At 43.3% G+C, this 20,277-nt stretch overlaps 1 protein-coding gene across 1 annotated transcript in view; it reads right to left on the bottom strand.

Annotated features, from left to right (window-relative positions):
- The window catches only part of dnah5 (dynein, axonemal, heavy chain 5), a 126,125-nt gene that overhangs the window by 56,138 nt on the left and 49,710 nt on the right, over positions 1-20,277 (bottom strand). The window contains exons 41-59 of the mRNA XM_054781379.1: positions 20,037-20,107; positions 19,721-19,828; positions 14,697-14,884; positions 13,347-13,541; positions 10,587-10,721; positions 10,407-10,514; positions 9,460-9,613; positions 9,185-9,331; positions 7,380-7,621; positions 7,089-7,265; positions 6,328-6,532; positions 5,968-6,110; positions 4,515-4,649; positions 4,011-4,133; positions 3,704-3,917; positions 3,328-3,551; positions 2,171-2,369; positions 1,923-2,095; positions 1,573-1,703 (exon numbers count right to left, since the gene is read on the bottom strand). Coding sequence (XP_054637354.1) covers positions 1,573-1,703; positions 1,923-2,095; positions 2,171-2,369; positions 3,328-3,551; positions 3,704-3,917; positions 4,011-4,133; positions 4,515-4,649; positions 5,968-6,110; positions 6,328-6,532; positions 7,089-7,265; positions 7,380-7,621; positions 9,185-9,331; positions 9,460-9,613; positions 10,407-10,514; positions 10,587-10,721; positions 13,347-13,541; positions 14,697-14,884; positions 19,721-19,828; positions 20,037-20,107 — 3,072 coding nt within the window. The remainder of the gene's footprint in view (positions 1-1,572; positions 1,704-1,922; positions 2,096-2,170; positions 2,370-3,327; positions 3,552-3,703; positions 3,918-4,010; positions 4,134-4,514; positions 4,650-5,967; positions 6,111-6,327; positions 6,533-7,088; positions 7,266-7,379; positions 7,622-9,184; positions 9,332-9,459; positions 9,614-10,406; positions 10,515-10,586; positions 10,722-13,346; positions 13,542-14,696; positions 14,885-19,720; positions 19,829-20,036; positions 20,108-20,277) is intronic.

The raw sequence follows: 20,277 nt of genomic DNA, 5'->3' as shown, positions 1-20,277 counted from the left end.
GAAGATAAGCGGCATAGAAGATGGATGGATGGGAATGCTTGCAAAGGCTATGTCCATACAAACACTGATATTTTAAGAATGTATTGTTTTTAATGAGTTTTGGCCTTTTGTCCATATACAAACATGGTTTTTATCCTTAAAATCTGAGCTTTTGGAAAACTCCAGACTCGGTGAAGATTTTTGAAAACTCCAGCTTCAGCGTGTGCTTGTGGACGCACAGGAGTTTTTGGCGTGTTGCTGACAGATGATGTAACAATTACGTGCCCTCATTTCCACTCTATATTAGGTATAATTTTTCGTGAGCAATGGCAAATATTACATTGCTGATTTGAAGTAAACTGAGACGACTTTTCACGTGTTTAAGACTAAACTGTCATGTTCCGCAAGACAGGAGTGATCACTTCCTGTCCTGCGCTCTTATTTTGGAGTGCTGCACTTCCTGCTGGGGAGAAGCTGCAGATGCTTTACCCCAGTGGTGTTATGCACAGTTGTTCTCGATCTCAATTAGTGGAGTTTAAAAGCCCAGCGTCGTCGCGGGTATGGCGCTGGTTCATTGCCTTTGTGTACTTCGCCTGTGCTGTCAACTAGATGGTTCCTTGACCTGTTGCTACTGCCTAGTCTTCCGTGTATGTTTTTCACAGAGTCGTTTTCCCCTGTCGCTGTCTGTTGTTTTTCCTGCACCTGATTCATATTATTTTATATTATTTTCCAACACCGTCTGTCTCTGCATACTGGGGGTCAAACACTCGAGAGCTCCACACATTCTCTTACTTTTACTTTACTTTGACAAACGGCACAATTATGGGCTTCGAAGGACACTGCTTTGCTCTCTAAAACTGCTATGAAGCTCCCGCTAACAACAGGCGTAAATGACGTCACTGATGCTTCTGATTGGCTAAAATTGCCTTACAGTCCATGGCTGCAGCGCCCCCATTACTTTGGCATGCGTGTGACAGCCTGTGAATATGTTTTGGTGTAGACAGAGATAGTTTTTTGACACTAGAGAGAAGCAAAGGTGTGTTTTTGAAAATATCCATGTTCGTGCGGAAATAGCTTAACAGAGAGAGAGAGATAGGCCTTTTGTCTACATGGAAAGTTTTACATCTTTGAGTTTAGCTCGTGAAAAATGGCAGCAAAAACAAACTAGCAACATATAGAAGTGAATATCAGATAAAACAAATCTATCAGGTCTATTAGAGTGGAAGCCACCATTTGAGGATGTATGGATTTTAAATAATTATGTTATACTTACTATACTTTACTATGTAAAAAATAATGGGTAATCCTCCAGTTAACATTTTAATTAAATGGGCACAAATAATTCCTTCTGAGAATCCTTCTGGGAACTCAATAAATATACTGTACAGAAAAACATTTCATAAAGATTAAAATGATGTCGTTTATGTAAGATTTGGAACCCAAAATATCAAAGACCTCTAAGCATGATTCATTGTAGCTCAGCATCACCAACTAACACAACAGAGCATCATTTGATAAACTGTAGTTGTTATATGTAACTTGTTAGATTGTGTAAGTGTACCCAGAATATTTTTGTGTATGTGTGAGTAATACCGTGTGAGAGTGATCTGGAAAATCTCATATCCAGCGATGAATGATGCCAGTCTTGTCAAGCTCTGTTTGCCTGAGCCTCCAACTCCAACTAACAAGGCATTACCTCCAGGTGTCCGGATTATCCTCGACACCTACAGCGTACACATTCACATTATATTACATAAAATGCTTTTTTAGTATCATATGAGATGCAGGGTATTCTCAAAGTGCATGCAAGCTTCAATGGGGTAAACTGCTTGACTATGCAATGAATAGTGTAAGGCTTAACAGTAAATACACCACAGATCAGTCAGGTGCACAAGTGTATCTGTGGATAATTGGTGTGTTGTTAAGTGTGAGAGCCACATTACCTTGACTAAATGTATCATGGCATCCTGAAAGAAGACCATGTCCATGCCAGTGCCTCTGACACTCTCATTGTAAAGACACAAGAACATGTTCAGTCGACCCTTTAGGCTCTCAAATGACTCAATGGGCTCGTACACTTTGGGCAAATCCAAATTAGAATCTTCTGGCTCTTCTCCTATAATGACAACATTTTATATTAGAACTATGACTACACCAAAGTCCAAATTATCCCACTGTACTATGCTACTACCTGTTGCTTCAGGTGTGTCTCGCAGGAAGTCGACAAAGTACCTGTCCACACCAAGGTCTACTATGTTCCTGTGCTCCTCTCCAAGTGTGTCCCCTACCAGTTTCGCCAAAGTCTGGTCAAACCATTCCACTTCCTCAGGCATGATAAATCTGTCAGCTATCACCCGTTTGCACTCATGCTTCCATAATGCCAAAAGCACCTGAAAAATTAATCATTCAGCCATGTGAGGGGGAAAAAAAGACTGACATACAGAATAACAGCAGGAAATTAATGTTGGCACTGAGTGAGTATGTTCATAGTGGGAACTATGGAGCCACACAGACAGCACAACTACTAAGATGAAAAGACGATACATTGTGGAAATATAATTGGGTAATCCACACAGGTTACATTTGTGCTGGGTTGCTACATCTTTCATATGCATTATACTGTACATAAACAGGAAATGTTTGTAAAATGTAAACGCTTTAGTTTAAGCTTCTCTTCTGAGCGAGATTGGCATCCTCAGCTGGAGATGACACTATAGTATGATATACACTATAGCATGTATACATTTGTTTTAAACTGTAAATCACTTTGTTTTGCATTTTATATGTATGAATACTGCCCCGCGACCCTAGTGAGGAATAGTGAGGCTGTATGAATAGTGCTTCATTTAAAAAGTTTGATTTCATTAGATTATTGAAGATCACACGTATCAGCGGTCAAAATGAGTTCACACTTGTCAGGTTTGTTTTAATAGTGAGGTTGGTTTGGTCAAATGTGATCGGTATCATCTAAACCTCGTTGTGCAAGTGTGAATTGCATGAAGACCAAAGACATGGAGTAACATTTAAAATGACCACAAAAAGCAAAACACTGAAAGTCTGCATAGTCGTAGGAACAACGCTCTCTTTTCAGTACTGTATACGTACGTAGTCTTTTTGTGTGAACGTGTGCATGTTTTAAAATACATTTTAGAAGTGTATGCAGTGCTGCAGGCTGCGTAATCCTTTTGAAAAATATATCAGAAATGATCATCAATCAGACGTTATTCCATGAATATGATTTTTGCATTTGGTCTGATGATAAAATTACCATTGTAAGCATTAAATTCTAGTTCACTTGTATTGGCAAACTGGTTATCTTACACCAACAACACAGATAAATCCTCTCACCTGTGTGGAGTTGACCACCTCTGCATTGGTATTTAGCATGCCTTGCCACACCCTGGACAGATCCCTGAGGTTGAAGATGTAATGGAACTTGGCTGGAGTCGGAAGCATCTTAACCTTGGTGAGTTGCCAAAGATGGCGAGTCAGGGACACCAGAAAAGGCACGGCGCGTTGAACCTCATTGACAAAACAGCGGCGTGCACAGAAGTAGCCTTCACCAATTACACCTGCATGAAGATATTGTTGATAACACTGAGGTGACAAACACATTTGACATCTCAGAAGGTGTGATATACAGATGATGTGATATTCATCCATCACTATGACCTCATCAATACACCAAAAGGATTTAAATTATACTTGGGCTCTTTGTACTCACCAAAGATCTTGTCAATGGAGGAATTAGAAGGTAGGGTACAGTTAAAGATGGCAAACTGTCTTTTCAGTCTTTGTGGGATGTCATTACGGCCTCCTCCTGGATGGATCATCGCTGCCAGGAACTGTACATCTATGATACTGGTGAACTCTCCTGGTTTTTCCAGATTGAAGAACCCGTTCTGTTCCATCAGTTGTCGGACGATTTCATTTGTCACCTGAGGCCACAATAATAAGTATCGTGATGCGCTTTTGGGGGATAATGTTGGTGTCGTTGTTTTTTTTTCAGTAATATTACTCGGATCCCAAACCTGATCTCCCCACTCGTTGATGACAGGCATGTTAATGTCATCAATAAAAATTGACATTTTTTTCCCAGCTGGGGGTCCATAGGTGCTGCCCATCCTCTTATCCACATAACTCTCAACAGTCCTCTTAAAAAGAAAGAGCTGAATTTAGAGACATATTTCTGAGGAAACAAGACAACAAGAAACAAGGCAGACAAAAAGTGAGAGGGCAAATTCTCCTGAGATATGCTCTGGGACATAATCCATCATGACAGCCTGATCAATATGCTGCTAAACCATGTACAAAGACACTGGTCCCACCTCCAGCCTGCACATTGTTAATCAGAATGCACGCTGATCGATACGACTGCACATTCTCATCTCTGACAGATGGAACCATCTTAAATCCAACTTGTTCATTTTAAGGCAATACAGAAGTTGAACCTCAAGCATTAAGCCTAACACACTGAGTTTCCAGAAGAACATTCAATGAATTGATGGCTGAGAAGATTGATTCTTGTACTTCACCTGGAACATGAGTGGTGTAGTGGCAGAGGAAAAATTAAGACTTTTGCCCATGTGGGTCTCGGCATGCAGCTTTGACATGTAACCCTTAATCATGACTGTTTTGGCTGTTCCTTGCTCTCCAATCAGCAAAACAGCCTGAAAAACATAGCGTTCAGTGTTAATCTTTTAGTTTCATAGCAATGCTTACCTACAGCTTCAATTTATCAAGAAAAAAAGCAGAATATATTTAATGAAGTGCTCTCGACACTCATTAGAACAAACTAAGTGCAACTAACTACACAGGCCCTTCTAGCATTATTAATGAGACTAATTTTAGCGTCCAAGATGCATAATGAATTCCATGTAGTGGTACATTTAATGGACTTTTATGGAAAATATTGACAGCACTATTTCAATCAGGTGTTTCAGCACAACAGAAACCAGCCATACTGCCATTTTATTGATTGGGAGTGTGTACGAGATGGGTCTAGTCGGCTGTCGCAAGCAAGAAATAAAGCTTCTAACTTGGTATAGAGAAGAAAGTAAAGGGACTCTTAAGACTAAAAGATGTGTGGCTTGATGTACTGTATATTTAATAAGCTCCATTCACAGATCCATTAAGGTCCTACTTCACTTGAAACATCAGTCTACATTTTTGTCATAGCAACGTACAGTATATTATGGACAAAAGTATTGAGACACACATTTTGAAAGTAATCAATCAGGGGTTGGGTTAGACCCTAATTTCTAAATCTTCCTTACAATTTTCACGTGTGCTATAATGAAGTAAGGTCCATAAAGGCATGGTTGGGTGAGTTTGGTGTGAAAGATTGAGTTCTGTCGCTACACCGAGAGGAAGGACAACGTCACTTTTGTTTTCTTTAGTTAACTATTTAAGTTTAATCTCCATTATGACTCCCAAGGCAGTGAGGCAATTGACATTGGTTGCATGCCCGGTCCAAGCTGCTGAAATGCGTCTACCATCCTAAATGATAAAGATGGTATTCTTGAACATGTGAAAGGACCTGCTCCTATGAAAGCGACAGTGATAACAGCATAAGCAGCGTAGTGGTTCATTATTGAGATTTCCTCCTCCCAATAAGCCTGTCTCTCACTCTTTGTAATACCCCCCAGTGCGCAAAACAACCACAGGGATACAATTAAAGTTCTGCCTTCTTTATGACTGTTTCATCAAATTCTTTTATTTAATCTTTTTATTACTGTATTGTATATGTCTTTCATGTGTTGTGTGTAAAGTGTGAGTGACTTAGGTGTTACTGCAGGTATCATTTAGATATAAGTCCCAACTTATACCAAAACATGACAGTCTTGGAACAGAACTCATATGAGCTAATCCAAGCACCACCTGTACTATTGTAAACTACCATACTCTATACATTCTGACTTCATTGATTGTCTGCCCCCAAAAATCTGACCCGATAAAATATGTATTGTTGTCATTGTTAAACATTACCTTTCCCTGCTTGGTGATGGTTTGTATCAGGAAGTCTGTTCGAACATTATCCACATTGGGTACCAAGATGGAGCTGTACTCCGGGGTTATTTCCAAAGGGTAAACATATTCCTCCACTCTCGTGCTCCAGTGGACCCATTGACCTGGTAGAAAATGAATGTACATACATTATAGCAATACAGGAAACAAATAGATATTCTGCAAATGATCTTTGAAGGTGTCTTTAAAGAGAGGGAATATCTCCTTATCTCAATACGTAACATGGAAAATGTACGCCTGCTCTAACAAGCAAATGCATTATAGGAATAATACTGCCAATGTATGTCATCTACAGGGATAGCCTCTGTTTTATCACCATACCATCTGTGGTGACGTGGTAGTCAAACATGGTGTCCTCGCTGTTGGGACAGATGTCTGGTAAGTTTAGATGGATATCGCCATTTCCTCTCAGCCACGTCTCCATTTTCTTTCGATTATCCAGTTCAAGAACAGCACCTGCGCTCCACATCAGAGCAAAGACATATAGGCGCTCCAAGTGCTCTCGAGATAAGTCGACAGACTGTTCCTGTGAAGTAATCATGAAAGCAACAATGTGCATTGATTTAAAATTATATTTAGAATGTTTATGACAGGCTCATTATAAGAACTGCATTTCTGCTGCTGCCATTGTGACTCCAGATTGCCTACTTTAGCACTCTATAGTTAGGGCTGTATAATTTTGGAATTATCAGGCTGCTCACGGCCGTCTCCACGGCAACTGCTGTGTTATCGCGATGACATCCTGCGGACTTGAGGCTCCGAGATTGCGCCCTAGGCTGGGTGAACTTCTTCAGACCTAGACACACACACGCATCCAATCTCATGCATGCACATACGCACACACACCCCCTCCCTTACCCCACGCCTTTGTCACTTCATCCCCGCACACGTTACGCGCCTAATATGGCTGCGATGAGTGGCTGGCTGCCGGCCTGCGCTGGTAAAACCTACAGCCCCTTTTTCCCCTTCCCTGGTGCATTATGTTGTAATGTGTGCTTGTTTGTGCCTAGGTTGCCGAGGTTTTTTGCCGGTCCCACACCACTGATCCCAGGAATCGGAAATGAGAGCAATTTCAATTTAACCTTTGGTGGAATGAGTCCCTGCAGCATGTTGATGCACTGCATGATCACAAAGGCCTCGAGCAGGTCCATCTTGAACTCAAGTGACTGTACACAGAAGCGGTACAGTTCAGGAAAGGAAGAAGAGAAGAGAGCTCTCAGCACCGTTGCCTCCTGGGGGGAGCGTTTCTTCAACCAACCCTGGAAAGGCATGTGTATTGTGGATAAATTTAATATAGCATTCAACACTATCGTCCAACAATTTACATGGTATTGTATTGTAGCAAACAAAATCAGCATATTTTCCTTACTTACTTCCAGTATGGGGCTCCAGCTGAGCACCGAGGAGCTCATGAATACCATGCCATTGCGTGAGACAGTGGCTGGAGAGGCATTGTCAATGTTATGTGGCTCAAACACCACCTTACAGTTGGGAGCCATGGGTATACGGTCTCCATTTGCCAGAGTAAGCGTTTTGTTGTCATCCAAAACTGAATTAAGGTTCTCTATCCAGATGGCATCAACCGGTCCATCCAGGACAATCCAAATGTGCTCTCCTGATGGAAAACCAAATATTTATTTTCGGTGAATGCAATGCGTATTTGTATGAAGATTCAGTTGGCTGTGATGAGTAGTTTTTGCGCCTAAAAATTGATGGTTGTTGTTACTTCAGAAAATAAAGTTTGCGAACACACACGCACAAAAATCTCAGGAGCTATCGTAGTTCTTCTAGTATGCATGTATTACCCACAGTCACCCCGTGTGGTGAGCAGGAAGCCATACATAAAAAGTGCACACATAAAAGCCAAGACTTATGCTGTAAATTCACACAACTGTATCCATGCATCTTTAATGATCACCATGGGAAGATAAAACAACTTTTCGAGTGATGATGAGCTATGAGTGCAACTATGTCCCTGGGTACTTCAACTTGCAACATAACATTACCCCTTTCCACAAAGTTCCCGAAGAAAAAAAAAAAAACCTTGATTAACAAGGACCCCAATGAATCATGTGAGGAATCACTTCTAAGCTCTCCAGGGAACTCTTTCATGTTTCCTCACTAAGCAGAGAAGATGTGCTTCTGAAGTCATGGTCTCTTTGCTCCCATGAAAACAACCCCTAACTGCTTATCTTCCTGTACAACACAAGTCAATCATATTTGAAGGTTTAAAGTAAATCCTGAGCATGTCTGATAGATGCATTGCATAAAACAATTTGAATTTGGAGTGAGAATAAGGAATAGATTACTTAATCCCTACCCTTCTCCAGAAATGAATGAAAAACAGTTAAATCTTACTTTTTATTAGTATACCGCTAAAAAATAATTAGTTGTCATAATATGTTAAATACTAGACAAATATATGTGGCGTATCTCTGCGCATTCATGTGTATGTGAAAACGCTCGCGGTAATCACACTTATCTTCCGCGACGGACCACTGCTGCCATCTTGTTTACATATGTGTTCCACAGCTGGAGAAAAAGCAAGCGTCTTCATCACATACACATGAATGCACAGGCGACAGTGCACCGGGATACGACAGGAGACAAATATACCACCGAGCGATTTGTGAGGTCTGATTTTTTGAGGAGGCATTTTTATGATTCAGATGTATTTACTCTGTTGAACGCATATTGTTTTGAGAAGCCAAACTCTTTACGTAAATGACCCAGCAACTGAGCGGACCTACGTTCCTACCGACACTTTTATACTGTAATGTTTTTATTATCGTTCTTTATTTGTGAATTGTCAATTTTACACAGTTGGCCCATCTTGATGTACATACATGTTGTTGTTTTTTTTAAAGGCTTTAAAAATCCATATATTTAAACGCAGTTCTTTGTCTTATTAGTTTTTATTACCAAATCTTCAACAACTTTCAGTTTTTTCTTGTTACTTTATGCCTTTTGTTTTATTTTTCCAGTTTTATTTTATATTTTGTTACTACAATGTGCCGTTCACGGGCCCATAAAAAAATGAGGGTCACAATTGGCCCACGGGCTGCACTTTGGACACCACTGGTTTACACATTTTACAAGGAGGGGGAAGTGTTAACAAACATGCTGTTTTTTCTGAAATTTTTAATAATAATTTTATCAATGTGTAAGTGCAGCAGACCTTTCTTTGCCTTTAGAGTTTTCCTCCAAAGTGTTGAGAAGATGCCATCAGTCCAGTCGTTTGTAGCCACATCAAGTCGACCAAACATCTGAGGTGCAGTGATGGCTTTTGGGTTCATACGCATCTCTCTGTGAGGCTGACCACACTCTTAGAGAGGAAGAGGAAGCACAGGGACACACAGACGTTTTCATATGAAACACATTCAAATATAAACATGCACCACAACTCTTACATTTACCATGAGTGCATTTTTCAGAAACATATTAGATTTCCACCTGTCATCGCTTTCATCAGTGTATGGATACAAGTTGTCTTTCCTGCCCCGCTGGGCCCCAGGGCCATCATGCCATGTCGGACCCTTTGAGTCTCAAATAACTGGATGATCTTCAGTTTCCAGGGAGGGTGGCAGATCAAACCTGCGTCTTCAACCTGAATCAGAACAGAGATTGGAACAATAGTACTTTAATGTGTAGTGTCAAATATTTCAATGGCTGAAGCTCAGTCTCGATAACGGGTCTGGAAAAATGGCACCGGACTTACTGTAAATGTTGTCCAGCCCTGCATTGCCTACCTTTTGTGTGTGCATGTCTAGTTCTGTGTTAATAGCATGGGGTGGGGGGAACAATATTTTGTGTACTCCAATGCAATCTTTAATCCTGTATATATCGATTTGAAAAAATGTCTATAATGTGGTAGAAGTATGATTAAATGTACACCATTAACCAGCTTGTTAGCTTCCGTTGTTAGTGAACAATGACAATTGAAGAGGGAGAGTTCTGGACTTGAATCTAATCTAATAATTACAACAGTCACTTTTATTGCAAATGTTTATTTCAAATCAGAGAAGAATGTCAACCGCAAGCTAGCAGGAGGGTTTGGAGATGGAGGAGCGAGCTGTGTGTTAAAAATAGACATTTTTATGGACACGTCAATTACACACAGATTTTCGCCATTCTCTGGTTGGTGTGGAATGTAACTCCTGCAAAAACTGGGGCTCTACTGTATACGATTGAAACACAGGAGCTGTGTAATTTATGGCCATGAGGGCCACATACTGAAAAATGAAAGGATGCAAGGGCCACGTTGATTTTTAGTAAACAAACACATGTAAATATGCAATATGCTAAGTTATATATATGTCAAGAAAAAAATGTATGTCAGTTTTGTGATGTAAGTGATTGTTAGTATGAACCTTTGTCTTTTTGCAGAAACTTGTTCAAACCTGTTTATCAATGGCTGCCTCGAGTTCAGGGTAGCCTGCTTTATCAAGGTGGATGCCTGGGAAGAGGTCTTCTATCAAGCTCAAGAAGAGTGGCTCATCTTCATCAATCTATCAAATACAAGTATATGTAGGTTCAAAAACTCACAAGAAAGATAAATCCATTTTGTTTCTGAGACTCACCAGTTTCGAGAGGTTCATGTCTCTCAGGACCCTCATGACGATGGTGGACTCAGTGTCGCTGGGGTTGGCTCGTTTGGCAGCTCCCAGAGTTCGCAGCACTGACAGGATGTTCCGTAAACCAAAGTCATAGTGAACCTGGATAAGTCAAAAAGGTCAATTCAACTGTTTCTTACACACTAAAGTACTTCTTTCTTATTGTTCTATGGCATATATTGTGCTCCTGTATGTTTTAATCGTATACAGTAAAGCCATATAAGACTGTAAGTCTTATAGGGCTATGAACAGACCTGTAAGTTTAAATAAGCAGGGCATGTTGGTGTCTCATTTCCATGATCCTACTGTAAACCTCAAAAAAGAAACAGTCATTTCATTTAATTGATCCCAAGGGATTCACAAACCAAGGAAAGATTGACTGAACTAAGCTATGGGCAGGTGGAAATGCCAAGAAAGGCTGGACTGATGCTGAACTCTACATAATAATACATAGCTCGATTAGGTTCATTTTGTCTTCTTATAGAATAAATCTTCAATTTCTTATGTTCAGACACACTTTTTTAAGGTCTTTTGAGTGGAAATTTTACCCTGACATGTTTCGACTGTCATCTGCAGTTTTCTCAATACTTACTTTGGACCTCGGAACACCCCACAGCACACAAACTATCAGTTGTCAGAACACTATGAATGGGCTAACATCATCACTGAAGAAGAAGCCAGATGGGGGCGGACAGACACATCAAACATGCACTCAAAAGTTGCCAATATCTAACCTGCGCAATGAGGAAAGGAGAACAAGTAAAAAACAAGGAAAAATCTAAACAAAAACCTGATATACTGTAAAAAACAAAGACAACATAACCTTACCATGCATCAGGAGAATAACAGAACCAATACAACGCATCATGAAAAACAACAACATCAACACAGCAGTAAACCCTATATAAAAACTGAACAGATACTCGTACAACCAAAGGACAGACTAGAACAGGACAAAAACATGCAACATAATCTACGAAATCCCGTGCAAATTAGTGATGTGTCAGTCGTGAACGAATTGGCTCTAAGAGCCTGCTCTTTGAGGTGAACGACAAGAGCCGGCTCGCATTGTTTGAAGCCAATTGAGAACCAATTACTTTTTTCCTAGTCTTTTTTTTCTGTTAAAGACAAATGTCATTGGTCAAGATGTGTGGTAGCATCCAGCGTCAGTGTCCACACTGAGCAGGGGCGTGGTTAAACACACACAGCACAAGGAGGAGGTGTTTATGAATGCCAATCTTCAGTAAAAGACAAAACTATTACCATACCTGAATGCTGCTTTTTCTTTTGCACTTTTTCACTTATATTTTGTTGATGTTGTGTTGTTTGATTGTAAATAGTTTTGCAAGCCAAAAAAAAATTGCATGCAGGGATTTGACCTTGTTTATTGAGATGGATCTTTGTTTTTGTATTTTATAATATACTATTTTTTGCTGCTGTTCATCGATGATTTCAATAAATCAATTTAAATAACAACATTTGATATCATGTATTTTGTATGTAATTCATTTTACACAATACACATAACTTGGTAATAAATTAAGTTAAGACAGCAAAAAAAATCTGAAGAGCCACTTGGGAGCCCAAAGAGTGTCTCTTTTTAGTGAGCCGAGCCAAAAGAACCGGCTCTCTAAAAAGAGCTGGAATCCATCACTAGTGCATATCATGCAGCAAATCATATGCGGGAGAAACAGGAAGGACATTCAACACAAGGAAAAAAGAACACCAAAAAGAATGCGAAAAAGAGACAAGTGGAAGACTCACAAGAAGCCAAAAAACAAAAAGCAGAACAAGAAACTTTAAAATCAGCCATATCAGATCACTATAAAATAAATAGCCATATCATGGACTGGGACAATGCTAAAATCATCAAGACAGAAACCAACAAACACTAGACGATGGTTCAAGGAGGAGATTGAGATAAGGAAGCGGGCCAAAAACACCATAAATCAAGGTGAGAGAGTGTATATGCTCTCCCACACCTGGGACTGTCTCCTTCAAACACCAGCCAGCGGCCAACCGGGTGGCCCTGTCAGGTTTGCCACTCCTAGAAAGTACAGCTGATAAGCGCCACATCACAATGGCCAGATGACCCTTCTGAAGAAGACTGCAGATGACAGTCGACACATGTCAAGGTAAAATTTCCACTCAACATACCATGAGTTTGCCTGAACATAAATAATTGAACATTCAGAATAATAAATAATTGTAGTCATACAGTTGTACTATCAAACTGAACACTGAAAATAGTTCATTCATTCATCTTCTGCTGCTTATCCTGTTCAGAGTCACAGGTGAACTGAAACCTCTTTCATGTGACTTGGGCCTGGACTGGCTGCCAGTCAATCACAGGACAAACAACCATTCATACTCATATGAACACCTACAGTATGGGCAGGTTTGCTACATTACCTCTGCAAAGAGAGGACTCAAGCCATGATTCAAACCCAGAGCCACATTGGTGTGAGGCAGACGTACTAACCACGACTACACTGTCCTGGCCATGAAAATAATTAGCACCAGTGCCCGAGCACCAAGCAATATTATCCCTTATAATTGCAATGTAAGGTTATAAAAGGTGTGCAGCTAATTTTCCATCAATCTTAATTATTCACAGTCACTCCTGCAATCATAATCCTTGTGTAAAATAATGAAACATGTCTGATAATTGAGCAATCAAACACCAAATCTACTTGAAGGAAATTTCCGATTTCAAGCCTTGTTTACCTGCTTGGAAAGTTGCTCTTCACAGAGCTTGTAGAGAGTGAAGAACTTGCGAGCCAGCTCCATGTTGTCTATGAAGCCACAGCTGGCTAGTTTCACTCTGATGATGATTTGACGGTCAGGAACCATCATTGCCACAGAACGAAAGTTGATCTTCAGGTTCTCTGGAAGTTCTTGTCGTCCTGCATAACCCGGGTTCTGATTATACAGGTAAGAAAAAGGTGTGATACTATGTATACAAATACAAATCCCAACAACTATTTATTTCTTTATTTTCATACTATAGTATACATTGAATAACAGTTGTTTGGGATAATATCAACACATATAGATAGAAAATGATGCTTTTTGGTGCAAAGCTGTTAGATTTGTGGACAAATAGCGTCACGTTCTCGACATGTGGTGATAAAAATAACAAGCATGTGAGAAGAAGAAAGGCAGGAGGTTACATTAGAATAGCCATAACAGTGCATGATACGCTGCTTGCTGGTAATGTCAGGTTAAATGGTGCTAATTTATTTTGAAATTAAAATGTGCCAAAATTTCAAAAGTGCCAAAATCAATGGACAAGTAGCATAATACAATCATGTGCATGTATACAGTATGTTGTATCAAATAGGTTGTGCATGTGCATGTGTGTGTTTATATGGTTTTTTGTCACGTTTATGTATTTTGCCTTGTCCTGGCTACTCCCCGATAGTAGAGGGAGGCCCACTAAAGAGTATATATGGATCGATGTACAGTTTATGTGTAATATAAAAACTTCATATAGTGATTTGTGAAATTTCTGCTCCTTGAGATTATGTTGTTTTACTTACAAATAGGCCATGAGTTCAGCCAACTTAATTTTTATGGAAACAGCTGAGAAGCCTCCCTCCATAGACCCAGCCTTTTAGTAAACCTCTCTGTATACACATACATACACATACATACATACACTCACACATGCATAAGGGCACACACAAAACCAATTTTTTTTCCTTTAAATGACTCCATTTGGGACATTTTAAGAGTGCCAAGAAGAATGTTCTGTAACTGTACTAATAGAGTATGTTAACTCTAGCAATGTTAATAAAACCCTAAAGCTCCTGATTAATATCTTATTAAATGACCTTCAAAAGAAGACATTGTCCAAGTCAATTCAATTACGTATTACGATTCATGAAATGTCCCGGACAATGTGCACATATTCTATTCTAACGTGTCACCTCAGTCAGTCTCACTCTTCTGGGCAGTATTACCCTGTGACTCATTTCCAGGTCAACCAATTCATGTTTTGAACCAATCCAAAAAGAATGCCAGGTGTAGCAGGCCTTTGTGTGTTCAACATAAAAGTAAGGATATGACACTGACCATTGTTAGAAAGATGCCAAATTCCGGATTCATCTCCACATTTTCTCCATCAGTAAAGACAAAATTTTTCCGTCGTTCTTTCTTACAGGTGAGCACTATTGAAATCTGCTGTGCTGCTACTGACAGGACGGGAAGGTCAATGCGGTTGAATTCGTCAAAACAACCCCACGAACCAGACTGAGCAAGACCTGCAAAGCATACAAAAGCCATTCATAATTTTAAATTAATTGGGGACACAACCTAAAATCATTGGTAGCCTACGCCCCCCATGCACTAGTTTGGTAGTATAGTGGAACCTTAATTTCCGTACGCCCCGGTTTTTGCAGAATTGAGTTTTTGACGAAAATTATTGCCACAAATATCTCTCGATTTTCATACGCTCTCTCCAGGGGCGGCGCTAGAAAAGGAGCGGGGGGTGTAGGGCCCGCCCCCCCAGAAAAATTTTAAAAATTACACCTCATTTCCTGCAATCTGGTGATATCTGAGGCCAATTTTATGTCCTTTTTGTTGTTTGTTGTTATTTTTATCCTTGGAATATATCATTTAAGCCAAAACATTCTATTTATAAAATTACCGGTACTAGGAGAAACCCATTTTAGCTCAATTTCGTCAAATATTTTCCAATTTGAAGCAGCTGTAAATTCTGAGGATTTTAGTATGATTTTATGTCACTGGGGATCGCTTTTCTGGTTAATTTTCATTGAAAATAGACAACAGTTTTCCTTATAGTCATGATGCCAGAACCTTTATTTTGCACCTCCACCTGAATAGCCATCTACAGCACACGTTCAATGTCCCATGTAAATTATCAGCCTGACAGTGGGTTCAGGAATAGCATGCGTCTCGGTTGCATTGTGGCATATGCGTCCACCACGCGCCCATAATTCAGAACATGTACCTTCACTGGGACTGGGTGACTGGAATCCAGGATGGTTTATCATTTTATTAGCTTTTATTGTGGCAAAAAAAATTGTGGGTGCCTCAAAACGGGACCCCCCACACCCCCTCTAAATCCGCGCCTGCTCTCCGTTATCGTACGACCAAACAGTGTGCTTAACATCCAGCAAAGCATCAGGCTTTGGTGATTCGGTCTCTGTGAACAATGGCTAGTGGTTCCTTTAGAGTTGGGATACTATAGACAGATTCTGGCCACAAAATCCTTTAATCATTTTTTATTGTGTGTTTGTGGGTGGTTTACTGTATGTGTTGATAGAACACACACAGAACAATGAACAACTGTATGTACCTGTCTCCTTCAGAGACAAGAGACAAGGACAACAGCAGCAACAACAACAATTGTGACAGAACAACAGAAACATACAGAACGACATCAGCAAATAAATGTCCGTGACAACTATAAAGACGAACAAGGATAAAGGACAAATCAATATCAACAACCACAATGACAAAGCTGTCAATGACAATCAGACATAATAGCAGTCATGAAATGATGAACTATGACAGTGATCACAATGACAATACTGCATTGAAACAGTCGCACACAATAGCAGTCATGAAATGATGAATTATGATAGTGATCACCATGATAATACCGCATTGAAACAGTCACACATAACTGTAGTAATGAAATGATTATCCATGATAGTGAATAGAATCAAAGTTACTGTAATGCACATCATTGTAAAAAAAAAATTATACATATACACACATATATACATACATACACATACATACATATATACATACATATATATATACATATATATATATATATATACACATATATACCGCACATACACACATATATATATATATATAGTCATACTGCTGAAATCACCGTCGCTGTAATAAAACCAACAACATAATAACACCCTGGTTAACTCAGTGAGTAATGTGGGGAAGTACGTATGTACTGTGAGTGTGCATATGTACAGGTATCTCTGTATGTAAGGAAGACTTCATATATATATAAAGGTGCAGGAATGTGTGGGCGTGTGATTGTCACTGAGAGTGCATGAAAGGAAAGGGGCCGCCTTCCACCTCCCAGAGAGCCCCGCCCCAAATAGCAAGGCCGGGCCCCGGCCGCCAGAAGGCCACCAGGCCCATAGGGGCAGGCAGCACAAAGATCAGTGCCCCAAGAGCCAGCCCAGAGAGCCCCCCCCCCGGGAAGACCAGTAAGGGGCCGAAGAGAGGTAATCCCAGCCAAGGACAGGGCGCCAGCGGGCCGGAGGACTGCCAACCCCTGAGACCAGCGAGAGATCACACCCCACAAAGGCAGACGGGTACCGGGGGCCACAAACCGGCAGGCCCAGAGACGCCTCCACAGCCGGAAAGAAGCCCGCCCGCGCCGGAAGCGCCAATTCCCGCCCACCGCCACCCCCACCCCCAGGGAGCGGAGCCCGGCCCGCCCCGGGCCAACCCCCGCCCGACCCCCGACACAGGGCCGCCCCGCCAAGGGATGCAGGAGGCACACCCTCCACCCACCCGGCGGAGGCACGGGCAGCAGAGATGTATCGCCCAGCACCTGACCCCACGGAGCAAACCCCTGTATGCCCCCCCCCCCCCCCCCCAAATAAATAACTAAAATAAATAAATAAATAAAAATACACACACGCACGCACATACACACTCCTACGCACCCACACACATGCACATAAACACTCCTACGCACAAACACACCCCTATGCGCACGCTCATACACACTCTTACTTACTCAAGCGCGCACACACACACACACACACACACACACACACACACACACACACACACACACACACACACACACACACACACACACACACACAGTGGTCGACTGCCCGACTCCCGGAAGCCCCACCCTATCCCCCGTTGGTAACCCAAGGAGCAGCGGAGCCGGGGACCCCGGGGTCCCAGACATACGATTCAGAACCCAGGGGCGGAGAGCGCAGACCGCCGGGGAGCAGGAAGACACCCGGCCACACCCCCCCAGCGGTAGGACGCCGCCAGCGAGGCAGACAGGGGAGTCAGCGAGGAGGAGAGCGGGAAACCGAGCAGGCAGGCGGGAAAACGGGCGAGCAGCCAGGCGAACCACCACACAGCGCCAACCGACACCCGCGGGCCAGCAAACCCCGAAGAGAGAGCGGGAGCACCACACCCCAAGCCGCAGGGAGGCCAAGCACCAGAGCCGAGAAGGCGAGACCAGCAGCCGACCAGCCGACGGCCCCCACAAACCACCAGAAGCCAGACCAGCCACATGCCACCAGAGCCGACAGCGCACCACCCGCGCACCGGAGCCCCACCCCCGACAAGCCCACAGACAGACCGGGGGAGGCGAGGACACAGACAGCGGCCCGGCAGCGCACAAAGCGCAACGGCGACAGACGCCCAAGCGCCCGGCAGAGCACGACCCCCCCCAGCGAGCCCGGCCCCAGGGCACCCGCCCCCCCACCCCCACCCCGCCACCCAGGCCCACAGTACCCGCAAGCATGACCAAGCCCCAACCCACCAGCTGGCCCGGCGCCCCAGCAGCCGCCACAGCGCAGCAACCACCGGCCGCCGCGACAGCACACGGGCCACCCGAAGCACCAGCACCGCCCCCCGGAGACCGCCGAACCCGCCCCAAGAGCGCAGAGGCGCCCGCGGCACGTGTCAGTCCAGGGGGGGCACCGCAAGCCGCCCCCCCCGGCGCAAGCCCCGGCATCAACAGGCCCCAGAGGGCCACCCCAGGGAAGGGCAGGCGAACCAGACAAGGGCACCCCACAGGCCAGGCCGCCCCGGGCGAGCCACCGCGACGGCCAGGCCCCCGGCCACACCGCCGACCCTGGCGGGCAGACGCCGAGGTGCACGAGGCACCCCAATCCAGCCCGCCCCACCCGTGTATGTGATAAGGTGTGATAGTGTCTATGATGCAATTAAAAAAAAAATAAATAAATAAATAAAATAAAATAAAAGAGGATGGTGTATCTGTGTGCATGTATATGGAGTGTATGTGGATGATAGCTAATGATGCAATTAAAATCGGGGGACAGCTGCCGCTCGGAGGGCCCCTCACCTGGCCAGCCCCCCCAAACCCTAAGTGTCTACTCTGCGATTAAAATTGGGGGGCAACAGGTCAGTGGCACAGCAGGAGCAAAGGAGCCCCGCAAGGCAGCTCCCCTCCCCAATCACGCCCGACCGTAGGCCACCCCCCAATGTCCTATATATATGTGAGGTGGTGCAGTGGCACAGGAAGGACGGGGGCCCCACACCCCAACGCCGCCCAAACCGAGCAGGGGGGGGACCAAGGACACATGACCGACCGGCCGCCCACCACAGCCCAGGCTCGGGCGTGCCGCAGGACACACCACAGGCCCTACCCGGCCCACCAGGATGCCCAGTCCGGCCCACCCAACCCCCCAGAGGCGATACCCCCAGCGCCCCCCAACACCGGAGCCCCACCGGAGGTAGCGTTCACAGCGCCACCCCCAAACCGCCAAACACCACGGACAAGCCACACGCCCCCAAGGCAGATCCGACCGCCACCAGGACAGCGGGAGCCGCGCCCACGCGCCCCCCGCATACCACCACGGCCGGCAAGGGAGCAACACCACGACGACCACAAGAGCACCGGACCCCACATAGAGCGGAGCACGGCCGCACCCACGAAGCACGCAGGCCAGAGGCGCCAGGGAGGGACAGAGAAGCAAGCACCGCACGACCGGGCCCGCGAGAGGAGGTTCTTTAGTTAACACAGTTTGCAGGGTGAATAGTTGAACAGAGACACATTACAGATACTGAGCCAAGATACTGAGCCAGATACTGAGCCAAGCCAGTGTGTGTAATGATGACTGTACCTGCTGCTGAAATTTACAATAAAGTTCTCATGGGAATGTACACAGCTCTACTCCACTCCACTCCACTCATTAAAGTTAAGTTTGAAACAACTGACTAGGATAAAACAGCATCTGTGTGGCACTTTAAATGGATTTACATTATTTCTTAGGGAAAAACTGATTCAGTTTTCATCTGACTTTTTGGAACTGATTAATTAAGAATTGAGGTTCCACTGTATTAGCAACCATACCCCTAATTCCATTTACACTTACCCTTGAATATTCTTCCCAGACCTCTGAAGTCCATCTGGTCAGAACAGTTAAAGACTACCACGTACTTTCCCAGACAGCGACCCATGTCTTTAGTGGTCTCTGTTTTACCTAAAACCAAAGAACAGCATCAAAATCATACATTTGTATTAACATGCACGATAAGATCTGCACAACTACGGTTCTTGTTTTTCTATTAATTCAATTATATTCTACCGCCTATACCAGCTGACTTTGGGAGAGAGGCGGGTACAGCCTGGATTGGTCGCCAGTAAATCACAGGGTACATATACTGTAAGCAAACAAGTATTCACACTACCTGTTCCTGCAGGACCTGCAGGGGCTCCACCCATACTCATACAGAGAGCCTGGGCAAGGGTGATGTAGCACCTGGCAGGTAGACGAACACACAGAAAAATTACATTGATATATTAATAATTACAATTGACTTGCTTCCTGAAATAGTATATTCCAGCTCCCTTCATGTGATGTAATGTAAAATGGGAAAGTTAGAGGTTAGCATGATTACAGAACAGACACTGACTAACCTTCCCCTCTTT

Source organism: Dunckerocampus dactyliophorus, chromosome 7 (genome assembly GCF_027744805.1).
Source record: "Dunckerocampus dactyliophorus isolate RoL2022-P2 chromosome 7, RoL_Ddac_1.1, whole genome shotgun sequence".
Classification (NCBI taxonomy): Eukaryota; Metazoa; Chordata; class Actinopteri; order Syngnathiformes; family Syngnathidae; genus Dunckerocampus; species Dunckerocampus dactyliophorus.
The sequence above is the reverse complement of the archived record's forward strand: the minus strand, read 5'-3'. Positions and strand labels throughout refer to the sequence as shown.